The 16,206-nt window shown below is 43.4% G+C and overlaps 1 protein-coding gene across 1 annotated transcript; it reads left to right on the top strand.

Annotated features, from left to right (window-relative positions):
* The first annotated feature begins 1,342 nt into the window (after positions 1–1,342).
* Positions 1,343–16,094, top strand: LOC118417455 (ranBP-type and C3HC4-type zinc finger-containing protein 1-like). The gene is made up of 14 exons (XM_035823020.1): positions 1,343–1,793; positions 2,453–2,624; positions 3,442–3,504; positions 4,588–4,647; positions 5,294–5,429; positions 5,750–5,843; positions 6,313–6,556; positions 6,966–7,204; positions 8,018–8,194; positions 11,067–11,227; positions 12,320–12,431; positions 13,263–13,541; positions 14,415–14,558; positions 15,010–16,094. Exons 1-14 carry the CDS (start codon positions 1,599–1,601, stop codon positions 15,088–15,090), a joined length of 2,157 nt encoding a protein of 718 aa, XP_035678913.1. The 5' UTR covers positions 1,343–1,598; the 3' UTR covers positions 15,091–16,094.
* Positions 16,095–16,206: the final 112 nt, after the last annotated feature.

Genomic DNA, 16,206 nt, shown 5'->3' with positions numbered 1-16,206 from the left:
TAACCGTTGACTAGAACAAGTATACAAACAAAATTGGACTATATTTCTGTAGTTTCTTACAATAAACAGTATTTTCACCGACATTATGCTCCTATACATATCATAGTGTCTGTCTACACATTTTTCACCACAAAGGTGCTTTCTGGGCCACATTTATTTGCCAGGTCGTTTGTTTCCCCCCCCCCCCCCCCCCCCCTAGCTCTAACGCAAGAAAAAAAAAAAACCCCCTCTCACAAATTTTCCCCCCCCTTCCAAAAATCCCCCTATCCCCCATCTCCACACACAAAACCCATTTCAACCCCTCAAAGAAAGAGTTCTCCAGAAGCTTCATGACGTCTTGGCGTCCGATTCAACCAGCAGACACGCAAAATAAGAGTTCCTGTAAGACGGAGCAGTAGTCTTGAAATCCGGACCGCCCTTTTCTGCTTCAGACAGTCAAAGTCAAACTTGAGTTCCTGTGTTTGGTTTACAGTTTAGCAGGAGCTACTCGAACACGGCTCGCAACTGCTGAAGTTCTTCCCGCTAAAACTGCTCGGAAGGGCTCTCTGTCCTTTATGTCGTGTTTCCTTCAGACTTATTCGCGAGGCTATTCTGCAGACGGAGGAGGAAAACATTGAAGAACTGTCCTGCGAGCTGTCAGTAAGATCAGCTGCCGCCATCAACATAGCGCCCGCCCGCTCTCTGCGGAAAAAAACTGCCCAAAATTGCACCTAGTGACCGCCCAGACGGGTCCAGACAGTCGGAATGGCCGCACAAGGTCCTCGGGAAACTGTCGGGTGGGAAATGTTGGCCCTGTTTCGCCTTAAATCGCGAAAAAGACACAAAACTCAGAGGAGAAAAAAGCTCTATCCTTCGGTCAAACAACGCAGGAGAGAATTTGAGAAATCCCAGGATGCTTTGCGTTCGGTGTGCGCAGAGAATCATGGGAAACAAACAAACAAGTTTGAAAAGATCGCAGCGTGACTTTCGCTTTCTGTGGACAGTGCGACTTTGACAAGGTTTTACGAAAGTTCTATCGACGTGAAACTGATACAAGTTTGTAAGGATATCACTGAAATCCTTGAAAGTAAGAAAAAGTTGTGTACGCCTACATTTTCCATTTACGTCACGAGTTAATGATGTCATTTCCTAAGGTGGGGTGAGCAAACTCTGACCTTTGACTTGCAAGCTAACTACTTTATGTTGTTCTTGTTAAGTATTCTACATTCCCTCGTTTTGAAATGAAAATAATAATCTATATGTGTGAGGCTCTGAATAAGGGATAAATAATTTTTGGTATTGCTGCGCCTGCTGATGTTTACAATACCTTTATTTCTGAAAGGGGAAAACCAGGCAAGTGGCTGCTGAAGGGGAATCCCCTTTGTAATAGCACCGGAAAGTCCCAGAGAACAGTCTGGAAAACACCAAAGCTCTCCTACAGATGAGGAAATGGAAACTATGACTATCACAAATTCAGGAAGGACAGTGTACTCTTCCTGGTGGTGTACTGGAACTTGAGGTGCAGTAGATATTGTGTCAAGAGACTTTGTATTGAAGCATCACCCCCCTCCCCAAGTTGGATGAGGAGTCACCTGCATGCTGCAGCTGGTTTGTAAACCATGGCACAAGGAACCTTACTGGCTTTTGCCAGTGCCCAGGTGTACCAAAAAGATGCTTCACCTGAATCGCAATGGACGAATGTTCTCGGCGCAGGCAAGGATCAAGCTGCGACGAGTCAGCTGTGCATCTACCGAGAACACAGCGGACAGTTTAACCTGGTCATTCGTGAAGACAGGCCAGGTGGGCGCGGACAGGTAAGGTGCCAGGCCGCTGCAGAGCTGTTAGATACCTTAAGTCAGTGCTCAAAATACACACTTGTAAATGCAACCACATTTTGGTGGGCTCAACTCCTACCCGGCTGAAGCGACTCTACTCAAACTCAGGTTGCACACTGCACAACCTAAAATTTTGCAGTTGGAACACTCCACCCATGTGCATAAGCTTTAGTATTTATTTCTTAAAGATAATATAAAACATAAGTAGTTACATGTAACTGAAAGCAAGGAGCTTTTCAACGTTGCTAAAAGCTCCTTGCTGGAAGAGAAGATCATGGATATGTAGCTAAATTAAAGAAGAAAGTAATAATGTGTGAGCGAGGCGACCTGAAATGTTGATGTCGCAACCTGGCTTTTGACTGGCTGGCTGAAAAAAGTATTTCGAGCACTGATACTATATGTGATAACATTTGACGGTTTCACACAGATGACTTGGATGGATCCACAGTTTGTAAATTTAACTCAGAAATTAAGAATATACATTTTGAAGTTAATTGCTGTTACTATTTGTTGCATTTTTCAGGAATGTGGCTGAAACTTAGTTTAAGCAGCCAATGTTGCTTTTACTGTCTTTTGGCACTAGTTAGTTAACAGCTAGACTTTAGCCTTAAATTCTTCCCCATCTCCCCATGTTACAGATGATATTCAGCCTGCCTCTGCACGGGCTCTCCTACAACAAGAAGGACCCCACACTGATAGAACTCACCTACCACGATGGCACCATGTACACTGCTAAGTTCCTGTCCAACAAGGATGCCAACATCATGCACACTGTTATCTCTAACTTACTACACGAGATCAAGAGAGCAGGTAGGGACATGTACATGGTATAACCTTCCCAAGAAGCTAAGGCCACTCAGGGGACTGAGAAAGTCTGGTCTATGTACTAGTAGACAGGTGGTTGCTCTAGACCATAGACAGGATTCGTAATGATTGTGTTAATGGGAACAGTTATCACAAAAAGTGGTCACATTGGCTACATGGTCCTTTTAATATATGAGGTGGTCACTTGCAAAATTGTACAGGTTTGACTGTGTATATTTTCATTAGCTGGGACGGTGTATATAGAGGCTATCACTCCCACTTTTGCTAGTTTTAAGATTAAAGTCTAGAGCCTCTAGTAGAATCCACCACAGTCATTGTGAAGGTCATAACACTCAAGGAAGCAACTGCTGAAATTCATGTTGGCTACCAACATTTCAGTTTCACAACCATTTGGTAAAGGGTCTGGCATGATTATAAGGTTTATCATTACAGGTTTCTATTCCCCACAGGTTTTCCCTATGTTTTAAAAATGGAACAATCCCATGCTTTCATTCCCTGTGTTTAATACAAATTGGAATCACCCAAAGAAAAAATAATTCCATTTTCTTGCTAGTCTTGTACATTGTTTTTTCTCAACTTAGTACAAAACTATATGTTATCCCTTATGCTTTTTTTTAAACTTTGCATTTTGACCTTTGTTCAAGTCTAACTGTAGGCATGTCAACTTTGACCCCTATTCATCCCACGGCTATCATGTTACACTTTGTTCTGTAACGGCATCTGCACAAGTGGTGTGTTTACTACTATAGAAGTTTGCAGTTTTTCTGGCCTGTAACACCAATGGGGGCTTTGAATTTCACAGGTGGCGGCAGTGCAGCAGCTTCACAACAGAAGGGCAGGATAGGCACCAAGCCAGCATGGGCAGGTGGGTGGATAAACACATATGATATATTTGTTACCTTAAGTATAAAACAGGTACGATACATGTATTAACATATGTAATGGTAAAGTTGTGCATTTTGTGAATAAATCACTCAACTTTTTGACTAAGAATTCATGTCCTGCGAGACAGATGATAGTAATTTTCTTATATGAAGGATCTAGATACTACTGGTAAATATAGTTTACAGTCCGTACAATTTGTGTTTCTAGAATATCTTTACAATGGCAACATCAGCATAAGCAAAAGAGCCAAAGTATAGCTAACATTATGTGCTTACAAAGTTTTTGCTGCCACATTGTCAGGTGTACCTGAAAGCAGAAAAAGTGTAGAATCGTTGGATAATTTCAGACAGTTAACTTGTGGTGGTTAGAAATGCTATTCTTTGTGTATATTGTTGATTATTTTAATGATCATCTTTATGTGAGAGTTCTTTCCAGCATGGCCTAAATACAGTAGTTATACCACTACTTTTCAGAAGTAGTTATACTACATGTATTACACGAAAAACTTAAAGCGAAGACTGTCATTTCTTTGTAGTATTGATTGTGAACAGTGGGATGAACAAAAATGATAGAGCTATGCTACCATTAATCTATCATTATAGAAATTGATATGTTTAATATATTCGGTTACTCAGAGCTAAGAGCTCTGAATAAATGATGACTTTGGTCTCTGTCACTAATCCTATAATTATCTCTGTACAAAAGGCAAGGCTACTAGTACTAGTATATGTTCTACGATACTATAAGTATTAAGTGCCATGTAGTTATTTAGACCACACTGTTTTGACAATGCCTCGGGGATGGGGAATAGTGTATCTTATTAGTCACAGCACATAGAGTTTTTGAATTAAGGGATTGATGATAATCATGCCTTTTCAACTGGAATTACATATTACATGTGGAACTGAAAAAGTTTGCTTATTATGAAAAATTAGCAAACAGATAGCAATAACTATTAACATTAACAGGTAGTGTCAAAATATATTTTATTCTATCATTATTCTGTATTGTAGTTTTTGCCCCCAAATTACTAATTTCTGTTCTTTTTTGTGCATCCTAACAGAAAAGGGAAAGTCCTTAACCCTGCCCACACCAGGTAGATCACCTGAAGTAGAAGATGCAGGTGAGTTATGTGTTTCTATTCCAGGCCCGAAAAACTTACAGATGACACGCCATTTAAGAATCTGTGAGCACAGATCATTCCAACTGTAGATTTGTTGTTTTACTCTATGAAAAGTGTCCTAAAGTTGGTGAATAACTAAATAACGAAGCTTGTTGTTACACACAACCAGTGATGCCTAGATACAGTGTGAAGTAGGACTAGTCAGTATTGCCCCAAGGAAGGTAGCCAAAATGTAGGCAGGTGATTTTGTACCTGTTCGCAAACAAACTTTGTTATCCTGTCACAGGGCTCGAAGTACTTTTTTATTGGGTAGCATTGAAAATTACTGCACCAGACAAACATTACCTGCACCACTCTGAATTTAGGATCATACAAAAATTGTTTAGGGTCAATCAGGGACCATTGCAATTTTTTCTTTTATACTTTATAGGTGGTAACAGTCAATGCAGCTGATAATAGTCAACATGAACCTACATCATATGACATTGATGTATAAATCCCAGCACATATGGACCAGTGCAGGTTAGGTGCAGGTAGACACCAGAAATATCTGCACAGCTCCAATTATACCTGCACTAACCTGCATATGCTGATGGTATTTTGAGCCCTGTATCATGAAATCTGTCTTGTCTGTTTCCGTCCCCAGAGGCGCTGGCTGTATCCCTGATGAAGGCTGTAGAAGTAGGAGACAAGTCCTTCGCCATGGAGCTTGCTTCCCAGCTCGCCAGCCTCAAACCGGATCTGGACGTAGCAGTTAGGAACAAAACTGGGCCTAAGTTTAGGTCAGTCTCTTCTTAACTGGAAAACTAAATTCCTCGACATACAAGTTAAGTTTTGAATAAGCACCACAACTGTCGATTTCTCTATCCAGCAAGTGGTTCTAATCTGTTAGGCCACAGCAATTTATTCTCTTGGTTCTCATACTGTTTAGTCAAAGTCACAAGAAGACATACGCGCACACACAAACACAAACACACACACACACACACACACACACACGTGTAAGACTATGAGAAAATCACTACATATCTAGCAATTAGTCCAATGGTTAACCATCTCTTCAGGTTGTCTTCCATTTCTTACTTATTTCTTTCATCCCCAGGTTAAGAGTGTCCATAGAAGACAAGGACATGTGTGGGGGACAATACATGATGGACGTCCACCCATCCACTACGATATACACACTAAAAAGGATGGTGAGTCTTGCCACGAGCAGGCATAACTTTCTATTTAAGAAGGTTTATTTCCTTGTTTGAATCAACTCAGAAACAGGGGCAAATGTCACTCATATGTAATTCATGTTTGGTAACTCCACATCCCATAGGAACTTCCCGGGAGTAATCTTTAATTTTATCCAGTTGTAGAGAATTGATTGACATTAGATTTTGTTTCCTTAATGTCTAACCTTCATGAACGAATCTGATATCTTGTTCCTAGGGTCTGGAGTAGGTCATAGGTGCCAGATAAACTGTGTCGTACCCGTCTCTGTTCATCGTTGGGGCAGTTTTCTTGGATGTACTCTAGCAATGCAATCTAACTGCCTGTTTGCTTGTTTCCAAGGTCTGGAGAGTTAAAGTTTCCAATCTCTGTGCAGAGGTGGGTCATAGACTCATAGGTGACAGGAAACCTGTGTCACCCCCTGTCACTAACTGCCTGTTTCCCCAGATGATGGCAAAGCTGAAGTTCCCGATCAGTGTGCAGAGGTGGGTGATACAGAAGCGGCTGTGCCAGGATGAATGGACGCTGACAAAGTGCGGTGTGAAGGGGCCGGGACACACTGCGTACCTTTACCTGCTCACCGCCGTGTCTGCTGGTGCCGACCGTAACGAACTAGAGCCGCTCGAGGGGGCGGTTGGAGGGGAAGTGGCCCAGGGTGCAGTGGGAGGGGCAGCTCTTCAACCATCCCTAGGTACAACCTGCCTGTAATCTTGGATCTTTGTGAGAAATAAGAAGGAAACTTGCTGACCTATGTGCTACTAGGCACTATACAGGGGTCTGAACGAACAAAACTGCATGGAAACTTGCTGCAATAGATTGTATGTGCCCCTAGGTACTTAAAGAGGTCATAACGGACGAAACGGCAAGGGAGTTTGCTTCCTTAGATTGTACATGCCACTAGGCACTTAAGTGGTCTGAACAATTAATGAAACACTTACAAACAGCAAGGCAACTTGCTGCCCTACATTGTATGTGCCACTAGGTACCACAAGAGTCTGAACGAAATGGCAAAGAAACTTGATGACTATGTTCAAAGTAAGTGAGGATGTTTTCAAATCTGAAATACAATACAATCAACTTCATGTATGTTCCCTCATCAGGTGGCCCATCCAGCATCCCCCCTCGGTCACCAGCTACCCCGGTAACGGTTGCCCCGGCGACACCAGCCCCGCCCAGGTTGGGCATAGCAGAGGCAGAAGCAGTCGTGAACGCAGTGTTGGAACCACCGAGGCCAGCACAGCCGCAGCACGTTCTGCTGCAAGGTGCTGCAGCCAGACCACAGCAACAACAACAGTTACAGCAGCAGGGAGCTGCAGCTCAGGCACCTTCTCCTGCACAGGTAACAAACACAAACTACTCAAATATAGGAGAATTCTGTTTACACAACCAGCAGGTACTTACATTGCTTATGTTTCAATGTCTCTCAGACAACTTCGTCAGAGCTTCTAACTGGAGTTCTGTTTCTCATATATTCTATGTTCTACCAACCTGATGAAACTATTTTCAGAAGGAAACAAACTACTCGTCATTTGGCAGCAGGTATTCTCCAAGCAGAGGTTGAGTCCCAGAGATAGAGTAGTAGTCGGGATTTTTACCGGCTCGCTCCTCTCCTGGTTGGAGAATAGCGGTAGGGTGTTTGGCTCAAAGCCCAGAGGTCCTGGGTTCGAGTCCCATGATAAGCTCTGACGTGCCCTTAGGAAAGGCACTTTACACAGATTTGCTCACTTCACTCAGGTGGAATTGAAGACCTAGCTTCAGTAAGGGCCTTCCCTCAAATAGGACGTCAAGTGTAGTGTCCGTGTTTTAGGAGATTCACACCAAGCACCTATCGAAAAGAGTAGGGGTCCTTTGCGGTGTGCAGAACCAATGTTTTACTTTATGATTAGCTATGTCATACAAATTCTGGTTGTGCTATGCCATGCTCTCCTCCCTATTACAGGCAGTAGGATGGTCCTGTTCAGTGTGTATGTATGTTAGCCAGGACCATCCTACAGCTTGGAAAGGGGGGAACAGCAGTACCAAAAGAATAGACTCTTATGGTGTACTATGCTCCAGTGTGGAATTCTTCCTTGCACTCTTTGACAAGTACAGAACCAATATCACCATAATACACGTTTAGATCATAATAACCATGCTGCAACCCCTATTGCAGGCCCTGGGATGGTCGTGCCCTGTGTGTACGTTCGTTAACCAGCCCACGCGCCCTGGGTGCGAGATGTGTGGCGCCCCGCGGCCGGAGGATTACCGAGTACCAGAGAACTACATCCCTGACGAGGAGGAGAGGGAGCGACTCCGGAAGGAACAGCAAGCTGAGGAGATGTACCGGGAGGTGAGTGATGTGCAAACTTTTGTAACTTTTAGATAATATTGTAGTGGTTCAGGCTCAGCATTGTAAAGGATGACCAATCTAATTGACTGTGTACTTCAGACCACGTAAACTTCACGACTCAAGTAAAGGTTTCAGCTATACTCTTCGTCAGGTTCATCGTATGCAACTTCTACAGGGTTGTGAGGCTATCTATTGGCGGTAGTCTAGCAGCAGGCTTCTGAGGCTCCTGCCCCCACATTAACCTATTGTAAATGTACCGGTATTTAGCCTGGAGACCAGGGTCCTGAGGCGCCAGCCCCCACAGTAACCTGTTGTAGATGTATGTAGCCTGGAGACCAGGCTGCTGAGGCTCCCGTACCCACAGTAACCTGTTGTAGATGTAAATAGCCTGGAGACCAGGCTCCCGAGGCTCCAGCCCCCCAGTAACCTGTTGTCTGTTGTAAATAGTCTGCAGATCAGGCTCCTGAGGCCCCTGCCCCCACAGTAACCTGTTGTCTCCCCCCATACAGGAAGCATTGGGTGGAGAGGACAGTTTACAGTGGGGACAGGAGGAGCAGGAGCCTGCAGCCAGACTACAAACTGCCAGTAGGCAGCCTCAGGGGCCTGCTGCTAGACTGCAAACAACCAGCAGGCAGACTCACAGCCCTGTAGAAGTTGCATATGATGAACCAGACGAAGAGGAGAGTTTGTAAATTATGGCAACAAGATTGAAGAATTCATAATAGGCAGGGTTAAAATGTGATCAGGCAGTGACTATACACAGAAACAGGCAGAAGCTGTCTAAGTTGCTCTAAGTTGTATGATTAACCAACCAAAGAAGAGAGCTTGTAATGACAACAAGATTGAAGAATTTGTTATAAGCAGGGTTAAAATGTGATGATAATTCACTCAGCCAGTGACAGTACACAGAAACAGGCAGAACCTGTAGTAGAAGTTGCATATGATGAAACAGATGAAGAAGAGAGCTTGTAATGACAACAAGATTGAAGAACTTGTTATAAGCAGAATTGAATTACAGTATTCGTCTGGTGCAAGTAGAATTGAATTCTGGAAACACTGCTTCAAAATGGACAGACCTTGACGCTTGATTGCAAACTTATTCCAGCCTGAAGCGTATATGTCCAGTATACATGCATACAGCCACTGGAAATATTTACCACTGCAACCCTATAGTCAGGATAAGGCACAGTGTTTAAACAATGGCCTCTAGCATGTGCTATCGAAGAACGATAATTGAAAGGTTATACAGCATTACATTAAAATCTAATTTCTCAGTCAATGCATTTCCGTCAGTGATAAATGATCTGTATGTCATGTTCATTAGTTTAAAAGAAGAGTAAGATACATTTACATAGAGGACATTGTTATAAGGTACATGCTATTATGTCATGTGGGCCATGATAACATCTGAAATGAATGTTCCGGAATGGGTGATAACTTGGGTTATCACATGGGGGACTACTTGTATCACAGACTCACACAGAATAATTCAAACACACTTTGTGAGCATGGCTGTTGAAAATTCAAATACTTGATTCAGATATTGGAATTACTGTTGGTAAAATTTTCTGTTTGAAAACACTAAATGCTCTCAACTTCTGCTCTGGCACATTTTGCATTAAAATGTTTGTTTTCTCGAATGGGTATGCTACGAAAAGAATACAACACAGTGTTTTCCGCATCACCCTCATTTAGCTATCTATATCTGAATTAAATGAAATTTTACTTTTTGATGCACTGTTGCAAATAGATTAAGTTACTGCATCTAATAGACTTTTAATTTGAATAAATAAATTTAAACTTTCAAAGCCAAGCTTCAGCACATTGTAGGTGATGGTCTTGTTTTTGTTCAATTGTGACCAATGCATGTAGGTAAGAAAACATGTTGAAGGAATACACTTCATTCCTTGCCATATCTTCTGGGAAAAAGCAAAAGTTACTGCTTTTGCAATACTTACATTTGTATGTATATGTGATGTAGGTAATACTGTACAAGATGTCAGTAATGCTACAAGTAATACTATTTCACAGGTTGGATGGTACATGTAACTCTGCCTGTTTCTGTTCCATTGGATCAACCTTTGCAGTTTGAATTGTCAACCCAGTTGTTCGATAGTCCAATCCGTCAATCAGAGGTAGCAGCTTAACCCATAAAAATAGTGACCATGAATGGCTGTTCTTGGTTGATCCTACAAAGGCTCAGTGTGACAAGGCAGCAATTACCCCTTGCTTACCATCACGTTAAAAATAAACTAGTACTCAAGATATCAAAACCGGAAGTTTTACTTCAGTATCTACCCTCGTTTTCCTGGCACCTATCAACCCACATACCGAACATCATCAGGACCCATCCAAGGCTTCTTGAATTATGCTGTTTACAGAGATACACACAGACAAACACACTGAAAAAATAACCTTCTTTTCTTCCACTACTGCAAAAATGATTGATATCGCCCGTTCATGACCTCAAAAATTTAGCTAAATCCTGATTGACCAGACCTTGATAAAAGCTCGACCGGACTAGGACATTTTTTCGAAAATAGAAAACAATTAAACCCAGCTAGCCCAGGGTGATGACACTGCTGCTGTATGGCTGACCACTGTGCCTTCGGCAGTGTTTCTGAATCCATGGGACCGAAAATTGTGTGGCCGTGGCCGCATTGGGCAGGTGGTCGCTATAGACTATTTCTTAATGCTTAGGTCAAGGAGGTTGAAAGAGGGTTGAAAAAAGGAAAGGCCTTCCCTTCTTTCCTTTTTTCAACCTCCTTGCTTAGGTCAATGGGAAAAAATCCAAGTGGCCAGTATGTAAAGGAGGCCACTAATACAGGTTTGACTGTATGTAGAACAAACCGAAATTGTCGTTCCTCCCCAGGCCGAGCTGCGGCGGAGGGAAGCGAACCTGCAGGAGTTGATGATGGCAGAGCAGCAGTTCCTGGTGCCCAACACGCTGGAGTTTGAGTGTGCCATCTGCTTCATGGATGTGGAGCCTGGGGACGGGGTGGTGCTCAGGGACTGTCTACACTCCTTCTGCAGGTGTGTGTGTGGTGTGTGTGTGTGTGTGTGAGTGTGTCTGTGTGTGAGTGTGTGTGTGTGTGTGTGTGTGTCTGAGTGTGCGTCTGTGTGTGTGTGTGTGTGTCTGTGTGTGAGTGTGTGTGTGTGTGTGTGTGTGTTTGTGTGTGTGTACGTGTGTGTAAGTGTGTCTGTGTGTCTGTGTGTGCCCAACATGCTGGAGTTGAGTGTGCCATTTGCTTCATGGATGTGGAGCCGGGGGACGGTGTGGTGCTGAGGGACTGTCTACACTCATTCTGCAGGTGTGTGTGTGGTGTGTGTCTGAGTGTGTGTCTGTGTGTGTGAGTGTGTCTGAGTGTGCGTCTGTGTGTGAGTGTGTGTGTGTGTGTGTGTGTCTGAGTGTGCGTCTGTGTGTGAGTGTGTGTGTGTGTGTGTGTGCATGTGTGAGTGTGTGTGAGAGTGCGCCATCTGCTTCATGGATGTGGAGCCGGGGGACGGTGTGGTGCTTAGGGACTGTCTACACTCATTCTGCAGGTGTGTGTGTGTGGTGTGTGTGTGTGTGTGTGAGTGTGTCTGTGTGTGTGAGTGTGTCTGTGTGTGAGTGTGTGTTTGTGTGTCTGTGTGTGTGTCTGTGTGTGAGAGTGCGCCATCTGCTTCATGGATGTGGAACCTGGGGACGGGGTGGTGCTCAGGGATTGTCTGCACTCCTTCTGCAGGTTGTTTTTTTTAAAGCTCCCAGCCTTCCATCACAAATCAATAACTAAGCTTCCCCGATGTGTCGGCAAGCTCCAAATGGCTAAAGTATGGATGATGTGAATCTGAAACATAAACAATGACATATGGCAATACAGTGCTACAGAACAACCTGCCTTCTTATAAGAAGAGGAAGTTTTACATATTTTTGCTTTGAGACAGCACATAGTCTTGTGTTTGGGTTAGTGTTTAGTGTACATGTGCGAGTGTGTGATTGCTTGTCCTTTATATGTTGCTTTATATTATGTTTTACAGAGAGTACCTCGGGAGCACATAATCCAGTGAGATGAGGGTTGGTTTTGGAGTAAGGTACATGATTAGGGTTGTGTGTCTGTGTTTTATATAATGTTGTTTCGTCCACAGGGAGTGTCTGCGTCAGCACATAGTCCAGTGTGAGGAGGCCGATGTGAAGTGCCCCTTCGTAGATGATGACTACTCCTGCCCTGCTATGCTGCAGGACAGAGAGATCAGGGCGGTGAGTTTTAGATGTTTATGATAAACTCACAGTTTCAGAAGAAAAACTATTGAAAAATGTCCAAGCTGAGCTGATTTTAAGAAAAGAAATGACTAGTACAATGCAGTACGTTTTTTTCTTTCTGGGGAGAACCCTATATGACCCTTCATCAATCTTTAGAATGTTTGGCTTTAGAATAAGTCTGTAACAGAGAGAAAACTTTACTTCACAAAATTTTTACCTCAAAATGCAAGAAGCTATAGCTATGTGAGTGTCACAGAGGGTCATGAATTTTAAGATTTTCTGAGAAAAGGATGACAGACCCCCTACTCTTGAGTTACATCGTCAACACTCTGTTGCTGTACAAAGTTGGCCTTCTATACCCCTTTGCTGTGAAAACAAAATCCTGGTGAGAACCCTGACCATTAGTCAAACTTATCTCCAGCTGCTGAGTCCAGACAAGTACCAGCGCTATCAGGAGCGTGATACAATTACTTCTGTCTCTGCTAAAAGGAAGAGTATGGAAGCTAACAGTGGACTAACCTCCTGCTCTAGAGCTTGCACCTATGTGTGGCCCAGGGCTTTGAAGCGGAGATGAGTGCCAGGCCCGATGCATCTTCTAATTAGGGAGGTTGGCCCCCATGTTCTGATGTATTATGCAACTTTAGCTTTTTAGAATAAACCTTTATTTGAACATCTCCTCCAGCTGCTGAGTCCAGATGAGTAGTGGAGACTACCTAAATTTCTGTACCGGTACCCATCCCTACTCACAGCTGATCTTGAACTGGCTCCCTGACTACTGTACACAAAAACTTGAAACTGAATAAACCTTTATTTGAACATCTCCTCCAGCTGCTGAGCCCAGACGAGTACCAGCGCTACCAGGAGCGCGGCCTGGCCATCGCGGAGGGGCAGGCGCGCGACGCCTTCCACTGCAAGACCGCCGACTGTCGGGGGTTCTGCTTCTACGAGGACCTGAGTAACGACTTCTTCTGCCCAATCTGCGGCAAGAGGAACTGCCTGACGTGTAAGGCGATCCACGAGAACATGTCGTGCCGAGAGTACCAGGATGACCTGCGGAGACGGGCGAACAACGACGAAGCAGCCCAGCAGACCATGGCCATGCTGGAGGTTAGTACCTACAGTACCGGAACCTGTGCCATATTTGCGTTCGATATCGGTGGTCTGTATTATACCGTACGGCCCGGGGCTCCATAGTTAGATTTGAACTCATGTGCAGTGCTGTTGTAAATTCGAACAACGGCTCTGAAACCAGACTTTTACGGTGTTCGTTCTTTCGTTCAAATTGACTTTATGTCCGTTAATATCACATTTTCTTTTTTTTATAAGCTTGCTTTGGGTTGGCATGATATGTATAGAATAAACGCGGAGTATTCCATATCGTCCTCGGTCTCAGCCCTCCTGTGGGTCAGGCTGTACCTCGAGCGATACTTAATACCCCATGTTGTATTCCATATACCTTAACATGTAAAGGATATAACCTACAGTAGTATCTAGGTGCACCAGCTTTTGCTGAAGAAGAGTGATGGATGTCACTCGAAACGTCCGGAAGTAAATATCCGTTTTTATCCAGTTGTAGAGATTGAATTGTATTTGAATATTGCTTACCTGGATGTCTAACCTTCATAAACGTAGGTGCACCAGTGTTTGTAATTTTTGCTCTTTTTTGCACAGAACATTTTTTCTGGTGGTTAACTGTTGAGGATATGCTGTATTTTGTTAACATATATATATATACGTGTATATGCAAGATTATGGTCACTATTTAGGTACATGTAGCATCCACTTCTTTTCATCAGTGACTGAACTAACAAACTGAGAAAGGCATTCAATGGCACCTGTTTCCAGAACCTATCCAGTTGCTTGAGTAACTATTACCTTGCGTATCAATCCTTCATTGACATAACATATTCAATGCTACACTTAGTACATTTGTATCTAGTTGCGTATGAATTGTTTCTAATTTTTGCTCCTTTTTTACAGAACATGGTGCGGCAGGGTGAGGCGATCCACTGTCCGCAGTGTGACATCATCGTTCAGAAGAAGGAGGGCTGTGATTGGATACGCTGCTCGATGTGCCGGACTGAGATCTGCTGGGTCACCAAGGCCAGAAGATGGGGGCCAGGGGTGGGTTAGGTTTTGGGAAGGAAGGAAGGAAGGAATGATAGAATGAGTGAAGAAATGAAGCAAGAAAAAAGATATAGATTCCTCCGTTGTACCAAGATTTTGCCTGAAACATGCTGTAGCCTGAGTGTGATTTTATTCCTGGTAAATTAGATAAATAAAGGAAATAAAAGAAATGAAGTATAAAAAAGCATCCATAACCTTTCACCAACAAACAAATTTCTTGCAATTGCATTGAGATGTAGCAAAGAGTATTGTACTTGTCTGATCAAACAGTTTCTTTCTTACTTTTACATGTTTAACATTTAGTACTATTGTTAATATTGAGTGATTTTGCAGTGTTTTTGTTGAAGTGAATTTTGTAAACATACAGGCAAATGGTCTGAGTGGACCGTAGTTATTACAGATGATGATGATGATGATGATGATGATGAAGTTGTGCCTCTCCCTGCAGGGCCCAGGAGACATCAGTGGCGGGTGCCGGTGCAGGGTGGGGGGGCAGAAGTGCCATCCTGAGTGTAGGAACTGTCACTGACACCATCACTGCAGAACAGAGGGCTCTAAACTGTACAGAGATGCTTAAGGCCAAAGCTCTGTCTGGAAGCTCTAATCCCTGGAATGCTGTATCTCACAGGAAATTTCAAGTGACTATCACTAATAGCACACCCTCTGCAGACAGGACAGCTGTGAACTGCTTAAAGATGCCTAAGGCTTGGGTTCCCTCTCCAGCTCGAAGTTTCTCTGCATCCTCTCGGAGCATCATTTTGTGTCGAAGTCCATCTGCATCCTCTCCAAGCATCATTTTGAGTGCTAAAGGATTCTGGAGGCTCCAAGGGCTCCCTGGGAAGAATGGCATCAAGCTCTTTGGAAAACTTGTTCAACAAACAAACAAAACCAGGTGTGTACTCTGATTGAGGTTGAAGCCAGAATGGGAAAGACAACACTTCAGAATGGACTTACACAGAAAAGTGGCACGACATTGTCCTGTTGATCCGACTCCTAGAGTTGAGAGAGGGGTGAGATCAAAGAGGAGCAGATGCTGGAAAAGTAAGATGGTAAAACAACTGAAGGTGTTGATGTTGCACACGTATACATGTGTACTATCTCATCCGATCAGAATCATGTGCGCTCTTCCTCCAGCAAAACACACCATTCCAAAACTGCTATATGGAAAAGAGTGTCTCAAAATGAAGCTGTGATCATGCGGACAGTAAGTGCTGTTCCAGGAGACCAGAAATCCCCCCAAAAGATACTATATATACATAGTCAGAAGGACAACAAGAGAGGCTGAATTCCTTAGATGACTTGCAGGACCCAGTTGTCACAGCACTGAGGTGTATTTGGGGCAGGAAAGACAACATTTCTGTCAAAAGTCACAAAGGGAGTACTAAGATGTATCCCTGCTTTCAGTCTGACTCTAGGAGATGAGTGCCAGACCAATGTGTGCTTTGACTCCATAAAGTTGGATAAAAGGAAATACTGTAAATGCATTTAAATTTGCAGAGATCTAATTTCGCAGTAGCAGTAAAATGGACTTTTCGCGGTGGTTTTAAGTTCGCAGTAGCACCATGCACTGTAGTCTCTTACTGCCATGGAAAAATGTTCGTGGTGATTTTAAATTCACGATGAAGTGGCCGCAGCAAAAATCGCG

This window comes from Branchiostoma floridae, chromosome 6 (assembly GCF_000003815.2).
Source record: "Branchiostoma floridae strain S238N-H82 chromosome 6, Bfl_VNyyK, whole genome shotgun sequence".
NCBI classification, from domain to species: Eukaryota; Metazoa; Chordata; class Leptocardii; order Amphioxiformes; family Branchiostomatidae; genus Branchiostoma; species Branchiostoma floridae.
This window is presented reverse-complemented; position numbering and strand designations above follow the sequence as displayed.

Coding starts and splice junctions, on each gene's coding strand:
- LOC118417455 (XM_035823020.1), top strand. CDS start 1,599: ATGGCACAAGGAACCTTACTGGCTTTTGCCAGTGCCCAGGTGTACCAA. Junction 2,625..3,441: donor ACACGAGATCAAGAGAGCAG/GTAGGGACATGT, acceptor TGAATTTCACAG/GTGGCGGCAGTGCAGCAGCT. Junction 5,430..5,749: donor AAAACTGGGCCTAAGTTTAG/GTCAGTCTCTTC, acceptor TTTCATCCCCAG/GTTAAGAGTGTCCATAGAAG.